At 40.8% G+C, this 18890-nt stretch overlaps 2 protein-coding genes across 4 annotated transcripts; both read right to left on the reverse strand.

The window, feature by feature from the left end:
• Positions 1 to 36: 36 nt before the first annotated feature.
• Positions 37 to 3103, reverse strand: bdh1 (3-hydroxybutyrate dehydrogenase, type 1). The gene is made up of 5 exons (XM_069667401.1): positions 2891 to 3103; positions 2372 to 2482; positions 2086 to 2227; positions 1860 to 2012; positions 37 to 1463 (listed from the first exon to the last, which is right to left on the reverse strand). The coding sequence occupies exons 1-5, from the start codon at positions 3101 to 3103 to the stop codon at positions 997 to 999; spliced, it is 1086 nt and encodes a 361-aa protein (XP_069523502.1). The 3' UTR covers positions 37 to 996.
• Positions 3104 to 4446: 1343 nt separating this feature from the next.
• On the reverse strand, positions 4447 to 17754 carry gyg1b (glycogenin 1b). 3 transcript variants are annotated; one of them, XM_069667207.1, is made up of 9 exons: positions 17694 to 17754; positions 16350 to 16485; positions 16078 to 16252; positions 15827 to 15989; positions 9279 to 9405; positions 6990 to 7206; positions 6801 to 6884; positions 6668 to 6706; positions 4447 to 6458 (listed from the first exon to the last, which is right to left on the reverse strand). In XM_069667207.1, the coding sequence occupies exons 1-9, from the start codon at positions 17698 to 17700 to the stop codon at positions 6315 to 6317; spliced, it is 1092 nt and encodes a 363-aa protein (XP_069523308.1). In that variant the 5' UTR covers positions 17701 to 17754; the 3' UTR covers positions 4447 to 6314. The 3 variants fall into 3 exon arrangements, with proteins under 3 accessions (XP_069523308.1, XP_069523309.1, XP_069523310.1); XM_069667208.1 differs by lacking the exon at positions 6801 to 6884; XM_069667209.1 differs by lacking the exons at positions 6668 to 6706; positions 6801 to 6884.
• Positions 17755 to 18890: the final 1136 nt, after the last annotated feature.

Genomic DNA, 18890 nt, shown 5'->3' on the forward strand with positions numbered 1-18890 from the left:
CCAAATGTTTTATAAACTCAGATTTTACTCCTCACTTTATTAAAAAGTGCATATTTTTCATCCCTGTACTTTTGCTTTGCTTTAATGGGATGTAAAAGCAGCTTAAATTGGGACATTAACATTATCTGATAGGCAGCAGATGCTCCTCTCAGGAGGCCTGCAGTGGAGGCTTTCTATGATGCATGTCTGCCCCCTGGTGGCCATTTGTAGCATTACACTTACTGCCACTACCCATGCTGCTCTCAAATGAAACAAAACGGTCACATTCTGGTCACTTTATTTCAAGTCATTCTTTAGAAACAATATTGTTTAGTAATCTTTTCAAAATAAAAGTATTCATTCACACCATTTTATATACAAATACTTTTCTAGGAGAGAGAGGGGGAGGGAAGGTGTTCAATCATGCCCATTAATCACTTCAATCAACCTCACTGTCCAAGCAGCACGCAGCATCTCACGGCGCATGTGAGACAAAGTGGGCCTGTGTTGCCGTTGCGTAACTTTTTGGACGAGGCGACCGAGTCTCACCACGCTCTTACAGTCGCCGACCTCGGTCTGTTCCGGAGTCGACCACAACAGAACAGCAGGCGCTTTCTGTTGAGCTCGACCAGCTTCGGTCCTCACGCCAGAGGGGCTCTGAAAGATTCCCATTAAGCAACATATTACAAACATCAGGCAGAAAAACTATCTATATTAGAGGAGTAAAAATTAGACCACAGCAAGCAAAGAGTATTTTTAGTGTAACCCTGCTGATATCCGGCACAAAGTAGTTCCTACTAATCACGGAATGAATCTGTATAAAAAAGTTATGGTCCTTGCAAATACAAGTGCAAAACCGTACAGTTTACGTTTTTAAGGCTTGATCAGTGAATGATTTCAAGTGCTGAGGAATACATAGAAGAGTCTGTAGATCTGCCTAGTGCTACATAGTCAAAATAAACACTGCTATCTGTGATCCAAGGGCAGAAACAGAGGAAGCTCGTACAGGAACAGCTTTCAGAGGTAGAGGAAGTCGGAAACAGCGCCTGGCAGATGCGTCATCATCTGCACTCTGATCCACAAGTGTGGCTCCATGGGGCCGTATCGCGTGTAAGGATGCTTCGACACGACGGCATCAGTGATCTCGTCCAAAACGGGGGCCATGCTCTTCTGTCCGCTGCCGCAGAAAGAGCGCATCTGAGCCATGAGCTGCTCAAAGTGGGCCTTCCCGTAATCCTCCTTCACCTGCGACGGGGCCTCGCTCCAGAGCTTATTGGCCGTGCTGGCAATGATGTCACGGGTGAAGATGCCGGTGGCTACGATGAAGTTCCCCGGCTCGACCACGGAGACTTTGACTCCCCAGGACTTCATCTCGTGGCGGAGGCAATCGGAGAAAGCTTCCATGCCGTATTTAGACACACAGTAAGGCGAGCGCATGACATTTCCCATCCTGCCATACACGCTGGAAATGTTCACAACGCGGCCTGCAGGGACAGAGGACACAGAAATGTGAGCCATACTTGATGACTAGCATTAATTAATAACTGGATTATTTTGGCATATGTTATTATTAACCATTTTATCCTGGTTGTTTCATATTGTGTGGTTCTTGTTTTGCACCTAATTATTATTGCTTTTAAAAGCTACACTTCACACTATGGAGAAAGACATGGTTTGCATTGTTGGCATTCCTCCCAGAAATCATGGGACACAACTTATTGTTTATCTTGAATGCATAATCCCTCATAACTGGCAAAACATGTGAAACCAAGGCGATTGTCCCTTTAAGTTATTTTGCAGTGTTGCACATTGTGGACACTGTTTAACTTAGTCATGCTGATATGTAATGTATAAAATACAGTGTTTTTCCAGCGGCTGACCTTTAGCCCTGCGAATTAACGGCAGAACAGCTTTGGTGACCCTGATAGTACCCCACAGGTTGATCTCCGACACCTGCTTGTAGGTGTCCATGGGGGTGAATTCCACTTCTCCAAACGTCGACACGCCAGCGTTGTTCACCACAGCCCACAGACCTGAGGGATGACCAGTGACACATTGTCATAGATGGAAAAAAAAGAGAGACATAAAGAGACGTATTTACAGTACCTCTTTCTGAGTCCTCCAGGTTTTCTTTGATGTATTCTGCAGCCTGGTTCACCTGCTCTTCACTGGTCACATCTAACTGGACTACCTTCATGCGATCTGAATGAAATTCCTCCAGTTCCTTTGCACCATCTCCACCTTTATCCTGCAAGGAGGACATGCCGCGTTACATGCATGACATCACAGTCAATTTATACTTTGTTTTAGACGCAGAGAATTCTCTTTTTACTTGCCAATATGCAGTTAATCAAGGATAAACTGAATGAGTAGTCAGTTTTTTAATCTGTACCTTAAGCAGACATCCAGCGAAGACTGTGAAGCCAAGCTTGTGCAGATGTTTGGCAAGTGCGTGACCGAATCCACAGTCACAACCTGTAATAAACACAGCTTTTCCCTTCACCTGCAGAGAGAAGCAGAATATATGAAAGTCTTTTGTAATGTTTCCAAAGGGGATTTATAAGACTATGAAATATCCCAAAAGGGAAAATACGGTATTTAAGAGTATAGTGTAATTAAACATAATTAGTCCACAAGTAAAGAAATGAAAAGGTGTATCTCTAGCTCGAGCTTTTCTACAAACCCGAATATTTCACTAATTAAAGCCATTTTTTTTAATTATATCGAGTAGGAGACCTTCTACTCTGTTAGTACTGTATATCTTTCCTCTACATTAAAAGCCATTCATTTAATTTCGCCCTGAAGGAGCTACGTGACCAACCAAATCAAACTGACTGTGATAATTGCGTCCATCTAAATATGATATATCTTAATTTCCGTGTTATAAATACCAGTCCATACTGTACATTACCTCCACAGATCCTCTAGGAATTCGAGGCGTCGCAACGTACAACACAAAGAGTAAATACAACACTACTATGCATTCGGTTACACTCGTCTCCGGTAATCCCAACATCCTCGTCGCTGCATTGAGCAGAGCAGGAAGTCCAAAGCCCAACAAAACAGTGAGAAACACTGAAAAAGACACGAGCAGTGCCACTCGGAAAGTGGGGACCGGGGCCATCTTGATGGAATGGTGTGTTTACTTCCCTGACTGTGGAGGTCTATATCACCCCGCGCGGGTTGTCGGCACGCCCCCTGGGTCACATCACCTCCAGTAATTCTCGTAATACCGGGGATAAATTAAGATTGCCAAATTTGGTTGCGGATAACACGTCATTATTAAGCAACCGTTAGAAATATGTATGCCCGTTGTTTCTGTGACTTTTGTCAGCTAACCCACAATGGTTAAAGTAAAGCTTGTAGCGAATAAACTCCGTAGCTGTTAACAGTTGTTCGGTCGGCCGTGTAAAACAATCAAATTAGTTTAGCTCGCGTTAGCAGTATTCAGTCCTGACTTTTGGCTTCTACTGCTATAAATACGCGTCATTACGATATATATACTAATTTCTGAATTTAATAGACTTAATTTAAGCTGGGACGGGCTGTCATAAAGATTGAAGTAAAACCGGAAGTTGATAGAAGTGCATCTTATTGCCTCATAATCCCGTGATTCATAGAGCGAACTGACAGTAGTTGATTTAGAAATGTTACAAATAAGAGACGTGAATGAATCACTTACATTAAATAATAGGATGCAATATAATATTTGATGACTTAACGTGTCACTGATGTTATAGCTCTTGACTCTTTGACTTAAAGTCTAATCTTAGACTATAATAATAAATAATTGGGTTATCCTATTTAACAGTAAACAAGGTAAAAAGTAACAAAAATACCTGGGAATGAGAGAAACTAGAGTCAGCTAGATTTAGTGTATCATTGTAGGAAATGCCAAAGCCACATCCACCAAGCCTGTAAATATTTTCTAGGCTATTAGTTAGCCATTGTAGCTTTTGGGAGATAATGCTGCAATAAGTGCATAGGCAGAGTGCTAATCTTAGCATTAAGTATATTTGATTAAACCTACCTAGTTATTTGACAAATATACAAGTATCATTAACTGATATTTCCTGCCTTACAAAATAAGCAAACAAACTCAAAATGATGCCCTATATTCTCCCTTACATCATGTTGAGAGAGCAGCCCAGGTGCCATAAATGGTTTGAATCCTGTAGCCAAAAGGAGTTGAGCATGCTCTTAAAAACCAAGTCCCTATAGATGTTGAAGAAAATAATCCAAATCCAAAACTTTCAATGTTTTTAATAATTCCAGATGAAAGACTTCATGGTACATCCGACATTTTTGTAAAGTACAAGGCAAGAAAGTTAAAAACCTATGAGCTGCAGAAAGGCTGCCAGTCAGGAACAGATGATGGCACTAAAGAGAGCAAGACACTAAGGCACTGAGGATAAAGAGTACAAGTATGGCTCAAAGACCACGCTATGGCCTGTAGACATGCTGTAAATATGTTATAATATCCATGTTAAACAGAGGCCTCTTCAACTCAAAAAATTAGCTTCAGAAAAAAGTAATGTTTAGAAGTCAGTATAGTAAAAAAACAAAAAGAAAGGAAAAATGAAGAATGAACATGTAACTGCAAATCTTGGACACACAAAAAGGCCGGTTCAACTTGTGCTGAACAAAAAGAATACTGCAAAAATTATAATGCAGGTAAAAAAAAGTTGTAACAAATCTTTCCTGTTTGTCTTCACAGTGTAGCAGAACAGATACCTGCTGCAGGGTAAACTGAATAATGTCTTGCATAGACAATTAGAGCCGCTTGTGTTAGGTTACTTTATTTCCCATTTAAACGCGCCATCTTCGGAGAAAGGATGGGATAATGCTGGTGGAGGGAGAGACTCGACTCATTTCTAGTTCTTTAATAGGAAGAAAGGAAAAAATGTTTGTTTTTTCTTACAGTACAGTAGTTGCTTTAGAAATGTTACAAATAAAAGTCATGACATTATTTTTCATTAATATGAGCATCAGTATATGGTTTAAGTAAAACAAAAAGTAGAGCTTATCATGCAGGATGACCCGCTTACATTTCATAATAGGATGCATTGTAATATTCGTTGAATTAACGTGTCACTGATGTTGCAGCTCTTGACTCTTAAAGTCTAATCTTAGACTATAACAATAAATCATTGGGTGATCCTATTTAACATTAAGAAAGTAAAAAGTAACAAAAATACCTGGAAATGAGAGAAACTAGAGTCAGCTAGATTTAGTGTATCATTGTAAAAAATGCCAAAGCCACATCCACCAAGCCTGTAAATGTTTTCTAGGCTATTAGTTAGCCATTGTAGACTGCTGCAATAAGTGCATAGGCAGAGTGCTAATCTTAGCATTAAGTATATTTGATTAAACCTACCTAGTTATTTGACAAATATACAAGTATCATTAACTGTTATTTCCTGCCTTACAAAATAAGCAAACTAACTCAAAATGATGCCCTATATTCTCCCTTATATCATGTTGAGAGAGCAGCCCAGGTGTCATAAATGGTTTGAATCCTGTAGCCAAAAGGAGTTGAGCATGCTCTTAAAAACCAAGTCCCTATAGATGTTGAAGAAAATAATCCAAATCCAAAACTTTCAATGTTTTTAATAATTCCAGATGAAAGACTTCATGGTACATCCATCATTTTTGTAAAGTACAAGGCAAGAAAGTTAAAAACCTATGAGCTGCAGAAAGGCTGCCAGTCAGGAACAGATGATGGCACTAAAGAGAGCAAGACACTAAGGCACTGAGGATAAAGAGTACAAGTATGGCTCAAAGACCACGCTATGGCCTGTAGACGTGCTGTAAATATGTTATAATATCCATGTTAAACAGAGGCCTCTTCAACTCAAAAAATTAGCTTCAGAAAAAAGTAATGTTTAGAAGTCAGTATAGTAAAAAAACAAAAAGAAAGGAAAAATGAAGAATGAACATGTAACTGCAAATCTTGGACACACAAAAAGGCCGGTTCAACTTGTGCTGAACAAAAAGAATACTGCAAAAATTATAATGCAGGTAAAAAAAGTTGTAACAAATCTTTCCTGTTTTTCTTCACAGTGTAGCAGAACAGATACCTGCTGCAGGGTAAACTGAAAAACGTCTTGCATAGACAATTAGAGCCGCTCGTATTAGGTTACTTTATTTCCCATTTAAACGGCGCCATCTTTGGAGAAAGGATGGGATAATGCTGGTGGAGGGAGAGACTCGACTCATTTCTAGTTCTTTAACAGGAAGAAAGGAAAAATGTAACCTGTTTTTTTTTTCTTCAGACCTGTGATGATAGATGTTAAACTGAAAGTGCTCTTTTCATTTCCCGCTTCATTGTTGTTTTATTTGAGAAAAGTATCAAGCTTTCTCTTGATATTATCAAAGGAGTCCATTCCCATGTAGTCCGCCTGACCTTGCTCCCATTTCTGTTTGCGTTCTTCCGAGGACAGCTGGGGTCCGTGTGCGAACGAAGAGCTGCTCTCACCCTGGGAATAAATACGAAATAATACAAGAGTGAAACAGAGAGCAGGAAAGGAAGACGTGAAGACGCAGGATGCTAGTAGAAAGCGCTCAAGTGGTAGCCTTTCCAGATTAATGGCCAAAGGCGGACACACACTAAAGCAAGTAATAAGTAATAATAGCATCAAACCAGGAGCCAACACACTTAAATTCAAATATACATGTTTAACCATACCTGTCCACTCTCAATACTGACTTTATCACTGTACTGGAACTTTATGAGATGAACAAGAAGACAGAACAGAAGTATATCATCCAGAATCAACAAGGTAAAGAGTATGATAAATGGTAAAAACACTTGTGCGTACAGTACAACTCATGTCCAAATACTGTACAATCCCGCTTAACGATGTAGACACCAAAATCCACAGATCCCCTTCTTTTCTACAGAACTAGACAACCAGGAAACCTCAATCAGTATGAGGAAGAACAACAAAGTTGTACGCTGTAAACATTATGTTTTGGAAAAGTTGTCTTTGGAAAATGTGTTCATTCACCTCCACACATCCGGAGTTGAAAGGCTGGTCTCCATACTGCTCCTTCAGCAGGGGCACCACAGCGCTAGAGTACAGGGTCCACCAGTCCAGGAGGAAGGTGGGATGTGCGCTTGCTTCGTGCATGCTGCCTGAAATCTGTTTGGCTTTGGGGTCAAATGTGTAACTCCATGGCTTGGTCTTTCCCAGGAAATGGACCACCTTAGCGTTGCCACCGTATCTGCAACGAGTAAAACAGTCAATGAGAAAGACTCCCAGCTAATCAATTGTAGATGCTATGTTAGATGTGGCTCTTAGGAGTTTTTTGTGTCTATAAAATGGAGACAGACCAGTTGTTTTAGTTCAGAAAACATCATTTTGTAAGACATTTTTATGACCCTTTAATGGGCCCACATTTAAAGCTCCTGTGAGGAACTTTTCCTTTGTGTTGATTTTGGCGCCCCCTGTGGACAAAGCCGCACCGCTCATCTCTTTGCTCTTTTTGTCCTGTAAATGCAGTGGTGATTTTTAACAAAAAATCAATTATTGCTTTCTTTAACAGTCATATGTATCCCTCACTTAAAATTTTTGCCCTGGAAAATGTAAACAAAGGCAGGGTGCAGTTAATCGCTCGTCTGACACCTATCTGTTTCAGGCATTAAAAATAACTATATAGAAATAATCAATCTTGTCGCTGATGGTCTGGTTTGCTTTTATAGATCATACAGAGACATCAGAACTAATTTTAGTCTGTTTCATAACCAGTGAAAAACTCCTCACAGGAGCTTTAAAGCAACGCAGGGTAAATTTTGCTAAGCAGTGTCAACTTTGGCTTTAACTTTAAGCTAATGCTAAATGTTAAACTTTTAAGCTAATATTTTATTAGTTCACAAGTATCATATGTAGTCAAAGTCAGAAAACTAGCACAGGAATGCTCACTATACAACACAAACAACAAAGTTAAGTTAGCGACCGTTAGCCACAATAAGCTAGTGGTCACACTTTCCTAAGCTAGTCTGTAGCAGCAAAACGGGTGAGAGCTTTTAATTGACCCTTCCCTAAGTCCCACCTCACTTGGTTACTGTTGCTACGCCTGTCAAGCTTTCGCACCGGCATGTAAATATGATGCCGTTTTCAACTATAACAGTGAGGGATGTTCCAAGGGAAATGACAGCAAATTTCTTGGCTTCTCTCCTTGTTCTGAAAGCTTGACAGGCCTCCCGCACCTAGTTACGGTTGCTAACGTAGGATTGGAAAAGTGACCGTTCACGGGAGGGGCTTAGCGAAGTGTCAGTTAAGACATGTTTTGTTTAATTGGCAATGACTAACGTAAAAATGAAGGATTAAAAATACTACCTGCATCAAGGTTGCCATCGGCATTAAGTTATCAAACACCAGTTCACACTTTAGCATTAACTTAAAACAGAGAAATACATTGACAAGGCTGTATCGTGTGGTATGTTATACTTTTTTTAGAATAATAATAATAATAATAATATGGAGTTTTTGAAAAGCCGTGCTGTCCCTTTTTGTATCACAACATAAAACTGTTGTAAAAAAACAACATTTAAGGTGGCACTTTTTGTTGTTCTCGTGGCATTGGCCTGCTGGCTCTGGACTCCATTATATCAAATTGGGGCTCTATTAAAAACCAAGCCAACCCAAACAGAGAGGGTTTCTTCTCAGTACTGGCAAACTCCAAATATACACATAAGCCCAATTCTGTCTCTGGGGGGATCGTTTTGTGTTGTTTGCCAGACCTCTTCAGCGCTACTGTTACTGACAGCTACCAACAAGCAAATACATGTTCATCACCCCTGTCGTCCTGATTTGTATGCCAGGAAATGCTGAACCTATGAGCCTGTTGATGAGCTTTGTTTCTATGGAGAAGAGCGGTTTGGATGCAGAGAGGCCTTGAGGCTGGGGGGGGGGGGGGCTTAAGATGGTGTGCACAATGACCAGTCCTAGAGGCGAACATAAAAGGTCTTTAAATAAACCGCATCTATTTTAGGATTTGGTTTCAGCTGTTGAGAGCTCAGGGTGGATATCCAACCCAACGCTGAGGCCTGTCGGGGGGAGACTCCGGCAGAGCCGCTGGAATCTTACGGCTCATCTCTCTCGTAACCTGATGTCACGTCACTGTGTGACTGCAGGTTCATGTGATCGAGGATCTGCTTACAGCTTGGCCTTGTGTCACATTGAACACTCCCTGCTGTAGTATAATAGGATGGAAGTGTAGACAGTAGAAACTCACTTATATATAAAGTTATTGTGTGAAGGTTTTCCAGACCTCCTTGTAATGCAGACACTTACTGCTTGAATGCTGGAAGGTAAGTGTAGATGGCTATGCTGCTGAGGTTGTAGATGAAGGGGAGGTGTTTTGATATGTCAGCTGTTGCCCAGGTGTTGAAGAAGCCATTCAGCACACCTTGATCTCCTCCTGGAACAGAGAAAGGGGACATAAAAACCAGCATATGATGGTGTATTAAGATGATAATGTAGTGGAATAAAAGCGCACAAATCGGCAGTTTCAGATGTGCCTGAACTCTGAAACCTGTTAGATCTGTTAGCTTTTGTAGAGGTCTACATAAGGTCAAAAGAAACGATAAGAGCTTCATTGCAAATCTATTTGCATTAGTATCATGGACATGCTGTGAGAAACTCTGATACGGTGGCGCAACAGCCAACTAGGCTTATGAAACGCAGCCTGCAAAACGCTTTGACAGGTTCAGCTCATGACTGGGTGGCTTTTTTCAAAAGGGGGAAAAGCTGGGCGAGCGTGCAGTCAAATGATCGGCCCACCTGTGACAGCCAGATTAATTAGTCTTTCCGCTCAGTCTACATTAGTCAGCCATCCGATGACATCATTGCAGACAAGCTGTTAGAGTGATTTTCCCACACTGTCAGAGCCCAGAGCTACATTTCCTCTCTTTACAAACTACTATTTGCCATAAGATTCATTACAGAGAGCAGCAGAGTTAAAGAAGTCCTAACATTGTTTCTTATGGTTTGATTCTAAAAACCTGGCACCAAAACCAAAGTATGTGCACAGCATGGGTCACAGAAGGTTAAAGAGACATGATGTACAGAACATGCCCGTCACATGTGCTCGTCTGTTGACACTCTACTCTCCGCCGATGGCAACATATCAAGGATCAGTGTGTTGTACAAAAGTCCAGGCCTAAATTTAGATGCAGTGTATAGTAAGGCTGAGTTCTTGTGGATAATCATCACAGCAGTCAGGATTTATCCATCTCAAATTCGACAAAGATAGATCACCTGTGGTTTGTTTAATGTCAAAATCTGCCCAGCAACAGCCCAAGTAATTCTATAGGCTGAACTGTCATAGCCTGTTAACAAACGGCAATGCTAGTCAGAATCTAATTAGAAACTTGTAGGAGCATGAGGACGGTCTAAAAAAAAAAAAGTGAAGGGATGTTAAAATTTGGAAGAGCTTGCAGTAAAAATAATCAGTTCCTATGATGCTAATTGAGATAACAGCAAACTAGCACTTGGCAGCACATTCCCTGCTCAGGAGGTATAAAACATTTGGGTGTGGTGTTTCATTGACATACCTCCGAGCAGAACATCTTGAGTTTCCTGGCCATCTGACAAAAGAAAGTCCATCATACACAATCCTTTCAGTTTTGTTTGGTCACTCTACAGCAGCTAACGCTCCACTGTCTTCACCTGCTAGTCGCTAACTTCGTCTGTCATGTGGTGCTGGGCAGGTTGCACACGTCAGGTTTAACACAGCTATTTTGTTTAAAACATGCTATGCTAGCTGTGTCAGGAAACAATAATGCTGTAGAAAGCTCAAATAAATAAGTAGCGACCCAAACAGAAAAATAAAAGCATTGAACAGAAAGATGCTAAAATGCTCTGTAGATGCTAAAAGTGATTCAGTGTTTAACTAGAATTTGATATGAGCAGTTTCCGCACTTTTGTCATTCCAGGGTTATTATTTCTTTTCCACTGAAACGTCACATGAAGCATTGTTTGGTATTAACTCATATGCTCCTGCTCTAAGGTTTACCACAAGTAAATGAGTCATGGTGATGTGATTGGCACAGCCTGTACACAACTTTTCTTGAGAAGAGGAATAGTCATCTTTGGTTCTTGTACAGTATATTGATGTAAATAGTTCTGACATGACAACGACATGACAGCTCCCTAAAAGTGAAGCCAAAACATGTCGAGCGCCCCCTGCTGACTGGCTACAGTAGTTCATTTTTCTGACAAGTTAAGTTTTAATTAGTTATTTGATGCTGTAAAAATGATGATTGAGCCGATTTGTTCCGGATTAGCAGAGTAGAGGAGGAACGGCGAGAGGAGACGTAACAAAAACAATCACTACAGTCATTGACACGTCGTCCATCTACTGTATATATACACAGTCATTGGTTCTGTGATTTGAAACAAATTGTAACCAGATTTAGAGAAAAAAAACCCATTAGGGGTTTAATCCATCCGTCCATTATCTATACTGCTTATCCTGTTCAGGGTCGCGGCTGTGCTGGAGCCTATCTCTGCTGTCATTGGACAGAATCGCCAGTCAATCACCAGGCTGACACAGAGAGACAGACAACCCTTCACACTCACACCTACGGGCAATTAAGAGTCGCCAATGAACCTTATTCAACACAAGTGAAGACAGAATACCCAAGATGCTTTACTCTATTCATGACTACTTTACTTGAAATAATACAACTAGACACAAGTATTTAAAATGTTTGCTCTGTCTCTGTGCTGAATAAACATTGCCCTCCGGGTTAACACTCATTTTAAAAGTTTTAAGAAGCCTCAGGTCCTAGCGGGCCGACTAGTAGAGGGCTGAACGACTCACCCTGGCTCATTCTGGCTAGACTGGAACTGGGGGCATTGTCATGGCGGTGGCTTACATAAAAACAACTCATGAGGGTCGGGGTTTGGGGTGCATTTGTCGTTAAGTAGGTCAGTTGCACTTCTGAATGGAGCCTTATCAAAACATCTTTCCCTGCTGAACATCTCCTCTGTTACATCATCAAGTCTGCCTCTGAGCAGCCGGACCACTGAATTTAAAGCCGAGCACAAACATGACACAAGCTCATTGACTATTCATGCTGAATTGCTTCACCTCAGAGCCATAAAGTCAGTCAGTGTACTGACACTGGCACAAGATGTGATGTTGGACTTTAATAGAACTTTCACATGTAGCACCTAAAGAGCACAGGACTGTACAGTCTGACAGACCGCAGGCTGCTTCAGTTTAAAATAACACACATAGCCGCTGTTTGTCCGAAACCACAACCTCCTCTGGGGATTTCAATACTTAATACGGGACCGGGGATCTTCATTTTGAGGGGATGAGAGGAGCTCAGCAAGAATGTGCATCGAACTCTGCCAGTTTGTCTTGGCAGCAGAAAACACTGGAGCTACAGACAAAGAGAAAGAGCCTAGAGGTTCAAACATGGAAATTCATTTCTTGTTGTCTTTCCTTAGATTTTCTTCGATTATCGACCATGAAATACTGAGACATGAAAAGCTGCACGTGTGCATCATGGATTCCTTGAAGTAGAAGTGAAATGCTAAAGGTCAAAGCAATTTAAAGTCATGCCCCGGTGCACATGAAAAGACCATCCATGGCTATAAATAAGACCGATCTATTCATTAGCATGCCATCAGCCATCCAAATGACAGCGTCACACTGAGACATTAGATAAATATATAAATAAAATGACACTTATACACAGACAATTATCTGCCTGTGGTTGTGATTGAAACATTCCAGCCAACAAACACTGTGGCAGCCAGAGAGAGTCGGCACTTGAAAGCATTGGCCGCGAATTAGCGAACTAATTGGTTTTTCCAATGAACTCTCCATGATGGAATCTCTCACAGTATCACAGAAGGGAACAGCCTGTCATTTAAATATGTTTTACTGCTACTAACAAGCACAGAGCGGCTCTTCCAAACCCTACTACGAGTTGTATTTCGCTTTGTTTATCTCACAAGTGTTTCCTTTGTTTAGCAGCATTTTATAGGTCACAGCGACTAGAGGAAACAATGGGTTTGTTTAGAGCCAAAGCAGAACACAGGCAGGTGTGATCTTTGGTTAGGTAATGACCAGATATCACCAGCATGACATATCAGTACTCTGACAAGTAAAATTATTTTTAAGCTTTTCTGCTTTTATTACTTCCACAATCCATTGCCTTTATTAAAGCTTATTAAACGGCTGCGTTAAATACTTGATTCTGATTGGTTAATTAGGCCTTCCGAGGTCTGCTATTTCTTGATAACAGACCGTTGCTATGAAGAACAGACTGTTGCTAGGGATGTGGCTCTAACTACACAAGCTGTAGGACAAGCTGTAATCATATCAATCCATCCATCCAAATGTGGGATGCGGCAGTGTTTAAAGACGGTGAATGGAAAAGAAAATGTCAATAGCCTCTGACAGAAACGAGACAGAAAACCTCCATCAGGTGCTGTGCTTTTTCCTGCGGTCCTGTTCACCGTGTCATACTTCACCATCAGTGGAAATGTTTCCATTTAATGTGAGTGAAAACAGCTAGCTTAGCTCATTTTAATGTGAGTGATGACGGCTAGCTTAGCTCATTTTAATGCGAGTGATAACAGCTAGGTTAGCTCATTTTAATGCGAGTGATAACAGCTAGGTTAGCTCATTTTAATGCGAGTGATAACAGCTAGCTTAGCTCATTTTAATGCGAGTGATAACAGCTAGGTTAGCTCATTTTAATGCGAGTGATAACAGCTAGGTTAGCTCATTTTAATGCGAGTGATAACAGCTAGCTTAGCTCATTTTAATGTGAGTGATAACAGGTAGGTTAGCTCATTTTAATTTGAGTAAAAACAGCTAGATTAGCTCATTATTATATTTTTGTGCCAAAGACATGTCTATGTTTATTTTTAAAAAGTTGTTGCAATTACATAGTTTGTCCAGCAGGGTACATTGATATATGCATTTTCCAAGAGTAAAATATATCTATGATGGTACCATTTCTTGGATGAGAAATTTAGGCCAATTATTTAAAATTCATTTAAATTATTGGTGTTAGTAAAATGTTTTATTTTAATTTTAACATGCCAGCTTAATCATCAAGATAATAAACCTGAATTTTACAATAAAAAAAAGTCTATCTTTCAGTTTGAGTAAGATTTTGGCAGAAGCAGGATACTGTTAAGGTGTGCACAGTGTATAAAAATAAGTTATATTACTTTGTGAGTTATGAAGTCCCTGGTTGTGGTATTACATTTGTCAATTGGGGCAAGCCTCTCAACACAAACTAAAACTTTGTTCTTAGCTAACCTAGCTAAAAAGGTTTGTAAAGCTTAACTGTATACTTTCACAGGCTGTTTAAAGAGGATATTAATAAAGCTTGCCAAAAGTGTCATCATGGTCAAGACATTTTGGGAACATGTTTTTAAATGGCAACGAATGATTCCAGTATCAGGACTCTGGCTGTTTTATGTAATGTCCAAAAATGGCTGAACATTTGGTGGTAAACCTGCAGCACATGAGAACCACAGCACCCTGCAAACATGGACCAACGCTCTTTTCAGCAGCTGATCTGAGTGGAGCTGTTCAGTAAACCTGATCTGCAGCCAAGATGACGACCACAATTCTGTTACAGTACGCCTCACCGAGAAGACTTTCTGAATGTCAACCAGTGCTCTGTGCAGAACACGGCCTCTCAAATTTAACCCCCACCCAGCGCCGGTGAGCCCCTGAGAATAGCTCAGCTGAGAGAGCGAGACAGTGTGTGACAGGAGGGCCTTGTGTCCAAGGCACCTGGCTCCATAAAGGCCTTACTTAGAGGAAAAGGTAAACAAGTTGGGTTTTACATCATGTTGGCAAGAACGCAATGTTACTTAAAGCAGGTCAAAGCCTGAATGTTTGAGTAGGACTGGAAAAGATTGCATCAAAAGTAAGTGTTGGTAAACCGCAAACACGTGCGGATCTACTCACTTAATCCTTTCATGTAATAGATTTGGCAATACAATAGGAAATGTGTCAGTGAAGTACACTTGTAAATGACAAAAAAAGATATTATATAAACACCAACATATGGGAATAAGCTGAAAAGGTTGGAAATTACTTGGGAAGAATATTTATCAATCAACTGGGAGTTGGATGTTAGCTCCAGCTAGAAGGTGGTTAGCTTAGCTTAGCATAATGAATGGAAATACCTAGCATGGCATACGAAAGGTGCAAAAAACCCACTGAGCACACCTTAAGTTTAAGTTTACATATTTTTTAATAATTCACACAACCCAGTAGGGGTGGGAATCGCAACGTAACTCACGATACGATACACGATACGTGGCCCACGATAATGATAATCACGATACAGCGATTCTGTGATCATTTATATATTTCAAGGTAATCGTATAATGACACATCACGATATCTGGTTAACTTTAGAATATAAAATGACCCTGATAAAGGGGCCGCGTTTTCAGTCAGCAGAACTATAGAACAAATTAGGACTTTGGCACCAAATATCAATATTTTATTTTACAGTCTATCGATAATTGTATTGCAGGAGTCAGGACGACGATATATTGCCGTATTGATATTTTGTGCCATCCCTACAACCCAGTGTGTTAAAGCTTTTGGTTTTATCGGAGGCTATCGTTCATGCTAGCTTTGATCTTTCCATCACCTTGTCAAATAAGTGTATTTCCTGTATCGTTAAACTATTCCTTTAATTAAATTATGACTGAAACCTATCATTACTATTGATAAAACCATTGTGTTGGCAATGTCCCAGAGTAAAGGTAACGTCTTTAAATTACTTGTTTTGACAGAAAACATCTTGTGTTTTCAGCCCGCAGCAAGTGTCAAAATGACTTACCGTCAAAGCTGCCGTGTTCTGTACAGTACTGAAGCAGTTTGCCGTAAGTCTCATTTGAAGGACGAAACACGAACACACCAGAGTTGAAGCAGTCGGGCCAGCCAGGGTCGGGAGCAGCTGACAACTCTTCTCTGTCAAACAGCTCATCTATATTTGAGAGAACCTAGGTTGCAGAAACCGACAACAAACATGTTCAAACTCGTACGGCCATAAAACGTCATCTTGAATTGTTATTGCTTGTTTAGTCGCACCAGTGTGTCTGCATCCATGAAGACACACTTGGAGTAATGTGTGAGAGTCCAGCAGTGGAGTTTGGTGAAGGTGACGCCCAAGTCAGGCCTTTTCATCATGGCCAGATGTGCCGTGTCGCCGCTGTCAAGCACGTCCACCACCCTCACCTCGTCAAAGATCCTCTTCAGCACGCACCTAATAATTTAATCATCAAATGAGTCACAAAAATCAATCCAGGTGGAAAATAAGACTCGACAAGAATGCTAAAGAGGTGTGGTTGGAGGTTTCTCACTGGCAAGGCTCTGACACGTGAGGTCCAATTAGTGCCACCAGCTTCTTGGAAGTATTGTGGTTGCGGAGGGACTTGCCCAAAACCATGGCTCCTCTGGCATAACTGTCATTGGTAGCCAACGTCACAAAAGCCTGCTCTGTTAAGGAAAGAAAAGCATGAAAAAGGCTTAAAAACTGCTTTAAAAAGTAGCTTTCCAGGTAATAGAAGAATTCACGTGTCTATCCTTTAGCAGCCAGTACCAGATTAAATGTCTCATTAGGTGTTGCAGTGTTGTACCTGGCTATTCTGTACAAACACCTTTAACATGAAGGAGGAAAATCTGTCAGCTACCTGCCAAGTCATGTTTAGGAACAATGACTAGCCTGTGAGAGAACATATAAAATGAGATGATGAAGTCAGCAGGGCCACTAGGGAAGGTTGTGCAACTGCACAAGTGAGCCAAATAATTCACACTTGGATTGTAAACTTTTACCGAATATGGGCGATAAAGTAAGATAGGTGCAGTTTGTATACAACGTGAAAGTTTCCTTTAACTTTGGGTGTTAGTAAAGATGCCAGGGAAAGTTGTTTCACTGGCTGTACACGGTGCCACACCCCCTCTCTCCTCCTCCCTCTCACGCCTTCTTTTCAATTGGTACATCCAGTGCTGTAGTCTTTAAGGACAACATGATACATGATGAAAAAAAGGCAAATAGTTTAAGCACAGTTTGTGAATGTACAGAACATGCTGTACACACCCCCTTCTAAGACTGTACCACAAATGGCATCATGACATACAGTACTGAAGTGCTTCTAAAGCTAAGGTTCAAGGACCTGAAAGGGTCACTAATAAATTATTTAATTTTGTAGTTTAATTCATTATAAGTTGTCAAAAGAAAAACACGTATGCAATCTTATGGAAGAGGTTTGGAAACCTAATATTCTCAGACATGTTTCATCTAACAAGGTCTCTGAAAGGCTAACTGATGGTCATTTATGGCTGTCTAATGTAGTAATCATGTTTCAAATATGGCTGCCAGCTCCATGCCTTCAAGTTAGCTGGTGGTCGTTTTGATAGACAGCTTAACACAGATGGAGACAGAATGTACTTTTGCTCTGCCCACTTCAAGAGGCTGCTGCTGCTGCTGCTGCTGCTGCTGCACAAACAATGTAACCAAACAGAGGGTGAGTGCTAACAACTTTACCGACAGCATAATTTCACTTAAGCTACAAACGGTAATTTAAGATCGTGAAAGTTCGCGAGACTTTACAAAACTTTACAGAAAACACGTTTTAGCATGAAAGTAGCCCCTCACTTTAACGACTGCGCAGTTTCACACTGTGAAATGTTAAAATGTAACCTACCATCCATGACTGAAGAAGAAGTCGAAGCTACTTTGTAGCCCGGACTTGAAGACACGGCAGCTTTGCGTGGAGAAAAAGGACTGACTAAATATACAGAGGTGGATTTATACCAGTATGACAGTAGCCAGTCGCAGCGTCACGTGACGCGCCTCCATACACACCCACCTGCTCCTAACACGAGACTCGACAGCCCCCCAGCAGGTCAGGGGGTTCAACTATTCACAGATTCATAAGAATTTTGTGCATAAATAAAGTAGATGTTTCTGAACATATTTTGTTTGTTTAGTTGTTTTTTTTGTTTTTTTTAAGGGGGGAAAAAACAAGACATATTTTTACATTCTTAAGTCATCATCCTGCAGCCCTGACCTTTCAAACAACTGCCATGTAGCCCCCTTATTGGTGTCACCTTTCCTCTTGATGACAATGTGGAGCTGGTGAGGATGCTGTGATGAAGTGCTGAGATTAGGAACATGATGTTCCTAAATATACATTTGGGATTTTGTCGCCATCTGGTGGAATAAAGGCGGTATAGCAAGACTGTGCCAAGACCAACAGAGGCATTTGTGGAGGCCCCTTGTCCTGTATTACACAACAGGGAATTATTTTTAGTGGTCTCGGTAGAGCACTTGAGTTCATTCTCAGATCAAGTGGTGTAGAGTTACTTATAGAGAAGGGTCTTATGGTGGGGGGAGGGGGGATACATTGTATTTCATAACTGCAATTGTTTATTTTTTATATAAACACAGCCTAGTCTATAGGAGAAACATCTTTAATATGAAACCTTTAATTTACAAATGTTTATAACTTGGCTGCTGTTACAAAAGCAGACACTGATTTTATGTTTTGCTTCACAAATGTGTGCCATTGCTGTTAAACTCCCCGCTGATCTTTGGCTCCTTTATTTTCTCCACTCGGGCAGATGCTTGGCAGAGTGCAGACGCTGCCAAGGAGTACACTGTGGTTGCACGTACTGTGCTGCTGCTTCTGGGCTAGAAATTCTTAAAAGACTGATAGCCCCACCCGCTCGACCTCCACTGCTGGAACGGTGCCAGCTCGACAAGAGGGATCACATGGGTTCAAACCGGCTGATACAGTAAATTAAAGAATGCTTTTGCTTATTGTGTGCATTTTAATGAGATGTTTAGCCTTTTTTAAGTTCATAGACACGTTTTTTCAGGGCAAAATACTGGATGGTTT

The sequence above is a fragment of the Semicossyphus pulcher genome, unplaced genomic scaffold (assembly GCF_022749685.1).
Source record: "Semicossyphus pulcher isolate SPU_LCO1_2020_fin unplaced genomic scaffold, fSemPul1.0.p SCAF_18, whole genome shotgun sequence".
Classification (NCBI taxonomy): Eukaryota; Metazoa; Chordata; class Actinopteri; order Labriformes; family Labridae; genus Semicossyphus; species Semicossyphus pulcher.